Below are 15,367 nucleotides of genomic sequence, written 5' to 3' on the forward strand. Positions count from 1 at the left end.
CCGCCCCCCCGCCCCCCCCCGCCACAAACTCCTCCTCCTCATCAGCATCCACACAGCTCTCCTTAATAACCTTCTTTAGCTCCGGAACCGCCTCGCTCATCAAATCACCGAAGAACTCCTCCTCCCTCCCTGAGTAAAACCCATCGGAGATCTCTTTGAAAGCCGATTTGGCGGCGGAGGAGAGGGGTTTGGGGATCCAGTAGAGGGAGGGGGAGTCGTGATGATCAGAGGAGGAGGAGGAGGAGAGGAAACAGAGGCAGAGGAGGAAATGTAGGGTTTGCTCGGGGGAGGAGAAGGCTCCGTTTTGGGGGAGGAGGGATTGGAGGAGGGATTTGATGGAGATGGAGTCGGATTCGGGTGGGGTGTAATGGGTTTGGGAGAGGAGGGAGCGGATTTCGCCGGAGAGGGTGGTGAGTAGAGAGGGGGAGAGGGAGTAGAGTTTTGAAGCGGACATTTTTTGGAGGGGGGGGTCGTGGGAGAACGAAGGCGAGGCGTTCGACGAATTGGTTTATATACAGGGTATCAGAACCAACTACAGGAGTCGGGTGTTCCGTATCATTGATAGAGTCGATGGTACAGAAGGGTCCAACTATTCACGCTCCCAAACAGTAACTTTAGGGGTGTGTGAGGACTAAATTGCCATTCTCCCAAACCAAACCAGACCAGGTCCAAAAGAACATTTTCGGCAATGCAATTCCCAAAGTTACTGTTTGGGAATGAATATAGCAAAGATGGTACCAGAACCATCTTTGTAGGAGCGCGATGATGCACACCACTGATAGAGTAGCCACAAACTCTAAGATATTCCTCTATTTACCCGCGAATGGTATAAATTATCCTTATTTTATGAGGGTGTTCTGATAGAATACTTACTTGGAAAATGGAGTCTCTGCGGGATCAACACATTGAAAACATGTTTTCGCATGTGTAGAAAAAACAGTTATAAACAAATAAATAAATAAATCTAAACTTTTAGCGCAACGCGGAAGTAAGAAACATTGGTATCCATCAAGAGGCGTTCTTTGAATCCACAAGGAACAATCTTCAAATCTACGAAGAGATAACCTGATACGATATCATTTGTGGTGATTATATCCTTGATTCTAGGATACGATAGCATCTGTGACGATTAATCCTTGATTCTACGATAGGCTATATATGGGTGCTTGCTTTGTTATAGGAAACTATTTCCTAAAATATGTTTTACATTTCCCAAACTATTGCCGTGCATCATGGGAGATTTTCAGGCAACTATTGATTTGCCTCTTGTATATATATCATGTTGAATCAATGAGAAAAGCAACAAAACCTGAATTATATCATGGTATCAGAGCAAGGTTTAGGTTAACAAATTTTTTCTCCTAAACCATGGCTGACGGAGCCACACCTCCACCACCGGCAAAGATTGATCCCAGTTCGCCATTCTACTTAGGGCCACATGATCGCCCCGGCGACTTCATTACTCCCATTCGTCTGAAGCTTGACAATTTTGATAAGTGGTCTCATGCTATCCGCGTCGCTCTTTCCTCTCGGCGCAAATTCGGTTTTCTTAACGGGACAATCGCAGATATCGTCCCTCCTTGTACGAAAGATGATTGGGTCATAATCCAATGCATGCTTGTCTCATGGCTCACGAATACGATTGATCACGAGGTACGTTCTATGCTATCGAATTATGATGATGCCAAACGCTTATGGGATGACTTGCATGAACGATTCTCGATTGTGAATGGTCCGCGTATTCACCAACTTAAGGGAGATATTAATCGTTGTGAGCAAACAAAACTTATGTCTGTTGCTGTTTATTTCAGTAATTTGAATGTTTTATGGGATGAACTAGATAAACATGAGCCTTTGATTTCTTGCAAGTGTGGTAAATGTACTTGTCAAGTTGGTAAACAACATGAAAAACGGCGTGCCGACGATAGGCTACACCAATTTTTTCTTGGCCTGTGTTCCGATTATTATGCCCAATTGCGGTCGACTCTTTTGTCACAAGATCCTCTCCCTACGTTGAATCGAGCATTCCAACAAATCGCTCAAGATGAGCGGGTTCGGGGGATCACACGCATCACCGAATAGAAACCCGATGTAGTTGGTTTTGATGTGCGTACGGAGAATAGATCCAAACCGCGTCTTGATAGAACGGCGAAGGCGGCCTTGATTTGTTCTCACTGCCACAAATCAGGTCATGATCTTGCTACCTGCTTTGATATACATGGTACTCCAGATTGGTACTTGGAAAAATATGGTTCTAATCTAGAGGGAAAAGGCAATTTGAAGGGAAAATCAACCGTTCCGTCAACAAAGAATTCGACGAGTCGTGGTCGTAACGGAGTGCGTGCTAATGTCGCTACACCCAACGTTAATCACAGTGCACCTCTTGCAACGTCGAGCCCCGCTCCTGCTGCGCACCCTCTTACGGGCTTTACTGCCGAACAATGGGCGGCATTATCAGCCGCATTTGGTTCTCCTTCTACTTCCTCTAACCGGTTGCAGGGTAAGTTGGGTATGGATGATTGGATAATTGATACCGGCTGCTCTCATCATGTTACTGTTGGCCTTCTTGTTTTGATAATGTTTAACAAACAATTTATCACTAATGTTGTTTGTCTAGTATTTGTGTTTTCTTATTTATTATAGACAAACAATGTAGTTAGAGGATGGATGGAATCGAGCCTTAACGATCATATCAAATAGAGGTTGGCGGAATTGTGGAGTGAAGCAAATTCAATTCAAGTTAAAGATCCAATTACAAGCTTCTTCCGCAAAGTTTACCAAGTCATGCTCATTGAAGACCTTCATCAAGCTTGGGTATATTTAGTATAGGTTTATATTATGTGTGTTTAATACTCTAAGCTCAATATCATATACACACACAATATTGGATTTTCTCACAAAATGAGCTATTTTGAGAAAACTTTGTGATATTATTTTATTGACCATGTTTACTTTATATTCATGTGTTATAATATTTATAAAGACATTTTATAAAGTTTCAATATGCGTTTAAACTCTTTTTGTCAAAAACATGTTCTTAACAAATTCATATTCATGCATGTTTTTACAAAATAATGAGTTTTCACAATTGAGAAATGAAAATTGAGAAATTCTTTTTCTAACATGTTTGTTTTCATGTTTATAAACATTTTGCAAAGTTTTATCAAGTTTGGGATTGATTTGTTATGTTTAATGGAATTTACAAAATCATGTTTTTCGTTCGTGCATGTTCGTGCATGTTTTACAAAACAGATAAGTTTTCATAAATGGGAGGTGATATTCAATAAATTCTTTCTTTTACATGTTTATCTACATATTTAGAAACTTTTCTCAAAATTTTACTATTTTTGGAGTTGATTTACTGTGCCCAATTGATTTTACAAAATCGTGTATGTCTGCAGTTTTTTAGAAACTGTAAATCTGTGTTCAAATATTTATTTCTCTCAACTGGGAAATTCTTTTTCAGAAATTCTTTCTCTAACATGTCATTCTACATGTTTGGAGCTGTTTTACTATTTTTAACTGTTTTTATAAAACTGGATATAGCTGCTACAGTACCCACGGTCGACCGCGCTACAGTGCGGTCGACCGACGAACTGTCTGGAAGTTTTTGTTCTGTTTTTCGTTGTTTGCGGTCAACCACACCGGTCGACCGCCGCACTGTCAACTCAGTTCCAACGGCTATTTTTTGAACCGTTGCAGAGTGGTTTTTTGGTCTTTTTCTTGGCTTTCTCTTGGCTTTGGGGTTTCTATAAATACCCCCCTTACCTCAGTTCTAACTAAGTAATCTAAGAGAATGGTTTAAAAGATTTTAACAAGGGTTTAAACTTGTTTAGTGTTTGTTTAAGTTTGTTTTAAGAAGCTTTTAAGCATTTGAGTGTTTCGGTTTTGTGAATCAATTCCACAAGAGCTTGAGGAGATTATCTATTGAAGTTTGAGCTTCCAACTATCCTCCCTCCATCTCTTGTTATCAATTGAGAAGTTTTCTAAACTCAAACTCTAGCTTTACATTTATATACTTGTTTGATTATCATTGTTCTTAAGCTAGATTTTATATTTGAGTTTAGTTAATTTGATTTTATCTCATTGTTACACACACCCACTTGAGCTTATTGTATTTGCATACATAGTATAATAGGGTTATGAGAGATTGTAACTTTGAGTTGTGCTTAATTGAGTTCTCATCTATTGTAGAGAATAAATTTATATTTGTTACATTATGAGATTGTAAGATTTTCGGTGAGCTAGAAAACCGAGTGTGTTGTGAAGTTTTCGGTGAACTAGAAAACCGAGTGTGAGGAGTGAATGTTGTTCGGTGAGCGTTGAAAACCGACATAGTGTGGTTGTAAACGTTATTCGGGTGAACGTAGAAAACCCGGTTGTGATAGTGGATTCTCCCCGGGAGTGGGGAGCGGAGACATAGGACGGAAGGTCCGAACTCCGTGATCATATTTTGTGTTTGAGTATGCTTTGGCGTTTATTTATACTTGTGTTTATATTTCTTGTCGCCATTATCATTAGCTCATTATTTATATGATCCACTATCTAATTCATTTTGTTTACCCTTGTGTCAGTTTACATATCCTTGCATATATCATATTGTATATCTCTTTGGTAGGATATATCATCTTGTGCTAGTTTACATATCCTTGCATATATTTATCATATAGGATATATATCTTGTTGTTCTTATTGCTTATCCTAGCTCATATAACTTGTTGTATTTTATACTTGCTAGGATAACTTGTTAATTAATTTTTATTAGCATATAATCGGATTAGATTAGCATAAGACCCTAATCCCCCCCCCCCCCCTCTAGGGTCTAACAGTTACCGGTAATGAATCTTGTTTATTGAATATTAAAGTGGTTTCTCCATGTCCCGTGGGTCTCCCGGATGGTCAAACGGTGGTTGCTACTAAGGAGGGTGTTGTGAGACTTACGGACACAATACTGCTCCAAAATGTCCTTTTTGTTCCTAAATTACACTGCAATTTAATTTCGGTGTCTCAACTGAATGATGATCTAAAGTGTTTTGTCCAATTTAATTCTAACTTGTGTGCTATACAGGACCAACGTTCGAGGGAGGTGATTGGCACGGGTGAGAGACGGGATGGACTTTACTACCTACGACAAGGATTCAAGGTACAAGCGGTTTCAGTTGCTAGTTCGAAGTCCTTGGAGCTATGGCATCATCGATTGGGTCATCCTTCCGAGAAAGTAGTGAAGTTGCTTCCTTTTTTACATGATTCTAGGGGTCATTTAGATAAAGGATGTGAAGTTTGTCATCGTGCTAAGCATCCTAGAGCCAGTTTTCCTTTGAGTGAAAATAAATCAACTCGGATTTTTGAGTTAATACATTGTGATTTATGGGGTCCATATGATGAACTTTCTTCTTGTGGTGCTCGTTATTTTTTAACTTTGGTGGATGATCATTCTCGAGCTGTGTGAGTTTATTTATTAATTGATAAAAGAGAAGTTCTTCAGATGTTTATGTCCTTTATTGCCATCATTGAACGTCAATTCTCTCAAAAATTGAAAGTTGTACGTAGTGACAATGGAACAGAGTTTCACTGCATGAAAGATTATTTTGTGGCAAATGGCATTCTATTTCAAACTTCTTGTGTGGGTACCCCTCAACAAAATGGAAGAGTTGAAAGGAAACATAAACATATTTTGAATGTTGCTCGTGCATTGCGATTTCAAGGAGGCTTGCCAATTTATTTTTTGGGGGAATGTGTTTTGGCCGCTGCCCACCTAATAAATCGGACTCCGTCTAGTGTTCTCCAAAAAAAGACTCCTTATGAAATTCTCTTTGGTTGTGAGCCTTCTTTCAGTGACTTACGCATTGTTGGCTGTTTAGCTTTTGCTCATAATCAACGAGCTAAAGGCGACAAGTTTGCTAGTCGGAGTCGTAAATGTGTTTTTGTGGGATATCCGTTTGGTAAGAAGGGATGGAGTTTATTTGACCTTGAGAAAAAAGAATTCTTTGTATCAAGGGATGTGAAGTTATATGAAAATGTCTTTCCTTTTCTGAATGTGGAAGTCACAAATCGTGCTCCTACAGTTGAAAGTGATGTTCCTTATACTGAAGAGTTTATTGATGATATGGATGATCATAGGATGATGCATGAGGACGTCATCGCTGTTCCTCAAATGGTTTCACCCCCACCTAGCAACATGTCTTTGCCTACTGAGACGCCACCCTCAACATCCGATCCATGTCCAAACGCTCGGGATGCTCCCTCTGTGGCAACTTTCTCAACGGATGGCGAGGGGGTTGATGAAGCTCCCGTAGGCTAGGGGAGGAAAACTTGGGCCGCGGGTTTCGGGAAAAGTTCCCATCGGTTAAATTACGAGACTTCGTGACACATACGGTTATCAAGAAAAGTCCATCTCTCGCTCCACCTGATCCACAATATCACACTCCCTCGGGTACGCCTTTTCCCATAGCACATTATGTTAGTTGTGACAAATTTACTGTGAAACACCGAAATTTTCTTGCAGCTGTAACTGCAGGTGTTGAGCCACGGTCCTTTAAGGAGGCTGCAAAAGATGTCAGCTAGTGTACTGCTATGCAAAAAGAAATTCGTGCTTTGGAAGATAATGGAACTTGGACTATGGAAAAATTACCTCCTGGCAAGAAAGCTCTAGGCAGTAAATGGGTGTACAACATTAAATACAACTCAAATGGTAGCATTGAGAGATTAAAGGCCAGATTAGTTGTTTTTGGCAATCATCAAGTTGAAGGAATTGATTATAATGAGACATTTGCTCCAGTAGCAAAAATGGTGACAGTTCGAGCTTTTTTGGCAGTTGCCGCATCAAAGAATTGGGAGTTGCATCAGATGGATGTTCATAATGCCTTCCTTCACAGTGATTTAAACGAGGAGGTGTATATGAAACTTCCTCCAGGCTTTAGCTCCACTGGTTCCAATTTGGTTTGTCGTTTGCGTAAGTCGTTGTATGGTTTGAGACAGGCACCTCGATGTTGGTTTGCAAAGCTCGTGACAGCTTTAAAGGGGTATGGTTTTCTTTAATCCTACTCTGATTATTCCCTATTCACTTACACTAAAGGGCTTGTACAGATTAATGTACTAGTGTATGTTGATGATTTGGTAATTTCTGGTAATGATTCCGCTACGGTGACATGTTTTAAAGACTATTTGAGCAAATGTTTTTATATGAAGGATCTTGGTGTGCTTAAATATTTTCTTGGCATTGAGGTGGCTAGAAGCTCTTTAGGGTTGTTCTTATGTCAAAGGAAATATGCTCTTGATATTATTTCGGAGGCTGGATTGTTGGGCTCAAAGCCGGTTTCATTCCCGATCGAACAGAATCATCAGTTGGCGCGTGCCACGGGGTCTTATCTTTCGGATCCTGAGCCCTATCGATGTTTGCTTGGGCGTCTTATTTATTTGGCGGTTACTCGTCCTGACTTGGCATACTCGGTTCATGTCCTGTCACAATTCATGCAGGAACCAAGACAGGAACACTGGGATGCTGCATTACGAGTTGTTCTCTATTTAAAGAAATCTCCGGGTCAAGGCACTCTATTGCGCTCAAACAGTGAGCTATCTTTGACAGGATGGTGTGACTCGGATTGGGCAGCCTATCCTCTTACCAGGCGATCTCTCACTGGTTGGTTTGTGTTTTTGGGGAATTCGCCAATTTCATGAAAAACTAAAAAGCAACGCCGAATATCGTTCTATGGCTTCCATTACTTGTGAACTAAAATGGTTGAAAGGTCTACTTTTGAGTTTGGGAGTTCATCATCCAAAGGCGATTCCTCTTTTCTGTGATAGTCAATCTGCATTGCATATAGCGCAGAATCCGGTATTTTATGAACGCACGAAACACATTGAAGTTGATTGTCATTTCGTGCGAGATGCAATCTAGGAAGGTCTTATTGCTCCATCGTATGTACCGACGACATTTCAATTGGCGGATATTTTTACCAAGGCTTTGGGAAAGAAGCAATTTGATTTTCTTCTTGACAAGTTAGGCATTTTAGACTTACATGCTCCAACTTGAGGGGGGTGATACGATATCATTTGTGGTGATTATATCCTTGATTCTAGGATACGATAGCATCTGTGATGATTAATCCTTGATTCTAGGATAGGCTATATATGGGTGCTTGCTTTGTTATAGGAAACTATTTCCTAAAATATGTTTTACATTTCCCAAACTATTGTCGTGCATCATGGGAGATTTTCAGGCAACTATTGATTTGCCTCTTGTATATATATCATGTTGAATCAATGAGAAAAATATATATATATATATATATATATATAACAAAACTCTCCCTAAAAGACTCCCTATGATTGAGGAAACAAGTAGGTCAAAATTGGTCAAAATTAGCATCAAACTGGTTTTATTTCCTAATCAAAACAAACTTGTAAAGCATTACCATAAATAGTAAAAACTGGTAAAAAGTTTGATACCTCTCAATCCGGAGGGAACTTCACTAAACAAAAGGCAACAAATCGTACAGCAGTAGGTTTGGTTGGCTCCATCTCAAAAAAGATATGTGGTTTTTCATTTATTATTTGTACAATTTCTACTCACTGCTTGGAAGATACGACTCGTTCTTCATTGCAAGTCAATCTCTTTGTTGGGCCCTTGTTTAGGCTTTTTAACGATCCAATCCCTACATAAACTTTTGGGGCGTTTTTCGCACAATCCTAATGAGTTTGGTTATATCACATGACACGTTGGACTTTGGGGTGACTTTAAAAAATGAGCATGTGATTTGTAAATAAATAAAATTCACTTGAGAGAAAAAACCCAGAGTTTAGAAGTGGGGCTACATTGTCCGTAAATGACAAGTGATAAGTTTTGGGATTTTTTCCTCTCTCGGACACATTTTAGTTTTTTTTTTTTGGCAAATTACATATAGGAGTCCAATGAGAAAATGTCAAAGTTTGAGGATTTGTGAGACACCCCAAAGTCCAATAGGGGTTATGCAAGATAAACAAAGTACTAGGCTTATATGAAAGAAAAAATCCCAAAGTTTCAAAGGGGTTACGTGAAATTAGCACGGGGAAATAGACACTTGATCAATGTACTTATGTCTAGATTAAGGACATCTTATTTATCCACTGGTGATTTGGATAGTTGAGAAGTTTCAATATAACTCTTATGTTCTTGGGTTCATCAGAGTTGGAATATAAAATTAAAGAAAAAAGACATTTTATCTCTTAAACCTCGTGTTGAGAGGGGAAGCACATACATAAATGTTAGTTTGACGAGGAAACCCCCTCTAGCTAGGAGAGACTCTGGAATGAGAAAATATGTTAAACATTTTGAAGGCAATCAATTTCATGCTTATTTCCACCGGTTTATATAGAAAGGATTACACTTAACACGCTAGGTTATTGCAAAATTCGATTGGATAGTTGTTGTTGCTACTTACTAGGTTGTTGGAAGACCTACATCATAAGTTGGAGACACCAATCCCGAATCTAAATGCATTTATTTTTAATCGGATCATAAATATTATTTTATCTCATTCTCATTATATACATTTTTAAGGAAATAAAAGGATATATATGCCCATGGGAAAGGTAGATTCTATCTACTTGTCTTTTGTTCCTTTCTTTGAGATGAAGTTCTTACATGTGATTCTTCTTCTTCTTCTTATATATTATTATAGTTAGTATCTAAACTTCTCGGGATGTATTGATGATGAGATGAAAACTTTAAAGAATGAATAAGGAATATGATTAATCTTAAAGTAATAATTTCAAAAGGGACAGACAACTTCAAAAGGGATTATTGGTTTGATTTGTACTCTTAAACCTTGTATTGACAAGGGAAGCACATACATAAATGTTAGTTTGACGAGGCAACCCCCTCTAGGAGAGACTCTGGAATGAGATTTTGAAGGCAGTCAATTTTATGCTAATTTCCACCGGTTTATACAGAAAGGATTACACTTAACAGGCTAGGTTATTGCAAAATTCGATTGGATAGTTGGTGTTGCTACTTACTAGGTTGTTGGAAGACTTACATCATAAGTTGGAGACACCAATCCCGAATCTAAATGCATTTATTTTTAATCGGATCATAAATATTATTTTATCTCATTCTCATTATATACATTTTTAAGGAAATAAAAGGATATATATGACCATGGGAAAGGTAGATTCTATCTACTTGTCTTTTGTTCCTTTCTTTGAGATGAAGTTCTTATGTGTGATTCTTCTTCTTCTTCTTATATATTATTATAGTTATTATCTAAACTTCTTGGGATGTATTGATGATAAGATGAAAACTTTAAAGAATGAATAAGGAATATGATTAGTCTTAAAGTAATAATTTCAAAAGGGACAGACAACTTCAAAAGGGATTATTGCTTTGATTTGTACTCTTACTACTTTCTTATGTAAAAAAAAAAACACCCTCGATAGCATATAATATCATAAAATCACAAAAAATAATTTTTGAAATGCTTAAAGAACTATATCATAACTACAATTAGGAGCATGTTTGACAACTTCTAATTATAATCCGCAAATGGATTATAGTCCATCGTATTTGGCGAATGGATGCATCATAATCTACTACTGTTGTCAAAATAATCAAAATAAACATGCATATAAATCCGCCAAAAGGACTTGCCTTGAAAATTTTGTGGGATGAGGAGGGATATATGTGTCATTTACTTGGTTAAATCTTGCGGCTTATATTCCACCAAAAAATAAGCTAAAATAAACAATTTGTCAAACATTTCAAAGTGACTTAAAAGCCACTTTGACTATTTGCTAAATGTGCTCTAATTTTTTTAAGAAAATAGGATGGGGTTTTAAAAGCCCCAGCCATCACAAACTTCCATTAAAAGCTCCAGGTTGGTTACATGATACACAGCATGCGTTCCCCAACAACAATAGGTGCATACAGCTACAAACTTTGTCTGTCACATCAGAAAACTCCCCATCATTCTACTCATCTTGATTAGCAGTCGACCCACCTCCAGAAATAGCAACAAATTGATTTGCAGCATCTCTTACATCACCATGTCCAGTTCTTCTCTTATGTTTCTTCACATAGCACCTCGTCTCTTTGTACCTTGATGGAAGATCGCCTACCAAAAAATCATAAAACTTCTTAATCTGGTGAAGAACATCCAAAGCATGTCTGTGTTTCTGGTGAATAATATGTAAGTTTATTTCATGCCAAATATTCCACATCAAACAACACTCTGCAACATCCCATTTCATCCTTTTTTTTAGTTGGAATGCTATTATTTTTCCATGACCAAATGTCAATCACATCATAAAATTTCAACTCTTCCGCTTGAAATTCACATTTCAAAGGATTCCACAAGGAAGAAACATACACACACACTCAGTGAAAATGTGATTCAAGGATTCATCTTCTAAAGCACACATCTCACACATTTTATCTACTATAATTTTCCTTCGAAATAATCTATCTTTGGTGTTTACCCTTTGTAGTTAATCAACCATATAAGGATTTGTACCTTTAAAGGCACAGGAATCTACCATATACCTTTCCATCTTCTATTACCAACACTATCTGAACATTCCACACCATTGATAATATTCAAAATCTAGATGACTAAAAAAGAATTTTGTGAACCAAATGCTTAAATCATTTTTTCTTCATTCACACTAATTTTTTCATAATAAAACTCCTAAAAATGTTTCTATACACAGACTAAAAAAGAATTTTCTAAGCAAAATGTTTAACAGCTTCTTCACACAAATGCCGCGCCAACGCGCGGGTAAATTTTGCTCGTTTTGTCCTTGTAATTATTTGACAAAAGAAATCTCTCATTCCCATCCATCTCTAACTCTTTTCTTCAAAGAAGCCACACTAGCATTTGATTTTTCAACCTTTTCAACCAAAACATATAACTCAGGGAATCTAAATGCTAAAGTCTATTCAGCATACCATTTATCTAGCCAGAAAAATCTTTTATTCTCATTCTCCACAAAAACTAACGTGTTATATAAAAAAAAATCTAAAATTTGAAGGATATCCTTCCAACATTTTGATCCTTTGGATCTAAAACATTCTAAACCATATCCTCCATCATATTAACAATGAGATATCACCAGGTTCCATAACACTTCTCTGTTTGAAAACCAAAACCACAGCCATTTTGTCAGCAAGTCTCTATTCATATTTATAAAATCCAGAACACCTAACCCTCTAAGTTCTTTGGGTCTACACACTAAGTCCTAAGCAACTAAATCAGAAACTCCTCCTCCATTCTCATTACTTGACCAAAAAACCTTTTTCTTGCTTTATCAATATTCAATACTATTACGCAACCGCTTCTGGAAAAAAAGAAAAATGGACGTTCCAGAAAAGAGGGATGGCAAATAACACTGAATTCTCAAATTGTGGAACGAAGAGAACAGCTTCACCTCCTTCTGTAATGTAATAGATTAGTTTTTCTACAGTGATTTCCCTACTTTTTACAGATAACTACAACTAGCGTATTTTCATGAAAACATCAATCCGTCAAAAAAGTTCAAAGGATTGTTAGTTAATATTTAATCTCGTGAGACAGTGTACAATCTCCCTTACAAGCGTCCAATTTAACAGCTGCATAGTTAGCTGCATGATTCATCCCAGCACGTGCCAGCGAGCTTGAATTCTTAGATGGGTCCCACGACTCCCACCTCTACGTGTTTTTCTTTCCCGGGTCCCACTTCAATGCTCATCACGCGAGACAAAGGTCCAGTGAGAATAATTGTTAATTATCGTTTAATACTAAACACGGGATCTAATCAAGGATTTAGTATAAAGAAAGAAAGCATTCGCTGCTAATCTCGAGAAAAAAACAAAGAGACTTGGATCAATGATTTAGAAATCTGGATTCTTAGTTGTCGGAACTCGTCAGATTGCTATCATTTTAAGTTTTTCATTCATATTTGCCCCTGATTATGGTCTAAACTATAAACAATGCAACTTTGATGTGTGGAGTAAAAGGTTAACTCCCGGTATTTTAATTGTATGGTCTAAATGGAGAACCATGTGGATCCATCTTGGACGCTAGAAGCCTAGAACATTGCGGTTTTAATCAAACTAGGATTTATGCACATGCAATGCACGTGATTAAATATTATGATTAAGTATTTTTGACTTATTTTTTTACTAAAATTTGTTTCTCAGTTCTACTTTACTTGTTTTTCTCACTTATGTTTTCAAACTTTACTATTGTGATTATTATTTTTAATGTTTGTTTGAATGGGTTCAAACTTTACTATTGTGATTATTATTTTTAATGTTTGTTTGAATGGGCTACACCAAATTTAAAATTTTTATGTAATAATTGAATTGACAAGAAATAACTATAATCTAAAGCTAATTTGAATTTTTGCGTTATTTAGATCGGCATGAAACCAAACTTGACTTAAGAAGGTATAATGTTGTAAAAGTGAAAAACACTTGAAAAGATAATGTTATAAAAGAAGGATGAATAATTAAAGCCAATAAGACAAGATGATTAATTAAAAGTGGGCTAGAATAAAACTAAAGATAATATAAATTTTGTTGCTAATCACTCATAGACTTTAAAAAAAAATCATAAAATAAATATTAATGCTAACTTTATTATATACTTTTATAGGATAAAAGCATCCACATAACCATATAAAAAATTAAAAGAGTTCATGAAAATCACTTCTAAAGATTCCTGATTTTACTCAAAAAAATTAAGCTATTTTTAAAAATATTAAATAATTTAAATTTGTGTTGTATTTATAAAGAGCCTTGATGGAGATGTTTTTGTTTTAGCAGCTTGTTCTGAATGAGCCCTGCATATTAACTTTAAAGTGTAATATTTTTTTTATTGTGCTATATGGATGTGTGCTTGGTTTGCTTATCTATCTCTTATTTCTTTAATAAGTTGATATATTATTAACACAATTTACGATGACATACATATCTTTCATACAAATTTGAGACAAGTATAAGATGAATTTTATATTTAGTGGCATTTAATAAGAATTTTAGTTGTAAAATATGTTACCTTCATATTTAAAGATCTTGAAATGTGATAGTACTATTACATGCTTATCTTTGACCGTGTTCTTAAAAAATAATCTTTCGTTGATAGTCGTATCCCCAAATAAGGATACTTGCAGAGTCGTGCCACTATATAAAGAAAAGAAAAATATTAATTTTAAATTTTTTTACTTACACTATGGTAACTAAGTATCATGTGCATATTTTTTTGTCCATTATAGTGAATTTTCTCATCTTATCTACTTTATTATATCTCACAATATAGTTGATCAATGGCTTCACTTTAGTTTCTATTACAAGATTATTTATATAAAATTTTATATTAAGTTTATGATTCCTTCAGTATTTTTAGAATAAAGTATGAAAATTTATAAGTACTTACTAATTTTTCTTGTACTTTTCATGAATAATGTTTTTTAATTAGGACATAATTGTTCAATATGTTCTTCAAGAAGAACTAGGTTAGTGCTTCTTTACTCGACATGCTTTTTATCAATGTCAATTCAGGTGATTCGTGAATGTTTCTGAATTTTGAGTTTATTTCCTTCACTTCTCCATTTGAAATGAAAACAACTTAGTTCTTTTAAAGGATATCTCTGAACTTTCTGATAGTTTCTCCATACATAACTCCTTGTATTTTTTTACTTTATAAATAAATATTATCAATATTAGAGATAAATCTTTATACATTATAATCAATTAATGCTAACCTATTATATCTTAATGTAATAATATCAAACATTTTCTCTTTTCTTTGTCAAATTTTAGCCTTTTGTGATTTAAACTTTTGAGAGTGTGTTTTGCAATATTTAAACTTTGATAGTATTTTATGAAAATTTTAAATTTTAAGTTGGGTGCTTATAATTTTTATGTTTCACGTATTGGTGATAAGTTTTTAAATGTTATAATATTTCTCGTAACTCTGAAATTTTGAAGATATTTTTATAATTACTAAAATTTTGGGTTGTTTTTTAAAAATTTTAGCAATCTGCTAATAATTTCTAAATTTGATATGTACCAGTTATAAGTTTTAAAAATTTTTGAATTTTTTAATAATTTTTTACTTTTGAGATAGTTTTTGTACCTTTGAGGTTTTTTTTACTAATTTTAAATCTTTATGTGCCTAATGGTGATCCCTGGAATCCATCTATGTTGTTTCTAAGTTTTGAAATCTATAAATTTTAGAATATTTTTTTGTAATTTAAACATGGCTAAATGACACTTATATACCTTATTGTTTTGCTCTTGAAGTAATTATACCCCCTAAGTTACAAAACATAGCAAAAAAATACCCTGAGTTGATAACTATTTAAATTTAGCTAATTGTGTTAAAAAATACATGGAATGATAAATAATGCC

The 15,367-nt window shown here is 35.7% G+C and overlaps 1 protein-coding gene across 2 annotated transcripts in view; it reads right to left on the bottom strand.

The window, feature by feature from the left end:
* LOC109840432 (uncharacterized protein At2g39910) overlaps positions 1–517 on the bottom strand; it is a 4,662-nt gene extending 4,145 nt beyond the window's left edge. For both annotated transcript variants that reach the window (XM_020409081.1, XM_020409080.1), the window contains exon 1: positions 1–517. This exon is cut by the window's left edge and continues 62 nt beyond it. In XM_020409081.1, coding sequence (XP_020264670.1) covers positions 1–454 — 454 coding nt within the window. In that variant the 5' untranslated portion in view covers positions 455–517.

The sequence above is a fragment of the Asparagus officinalis genome, chromosome 5, assembly GCF_001876935.1.
Source record: "Asparagus officinalis chromosome 5, Aspof.V1, whole genome shotgun sequence".
Lineage (NCBI taxonomy): Eukaryota > Viridiplantae > Streptophyta > Magnoliopsida > Asparagales > Asparagaceae > Asparagus > Asparagus officinalis.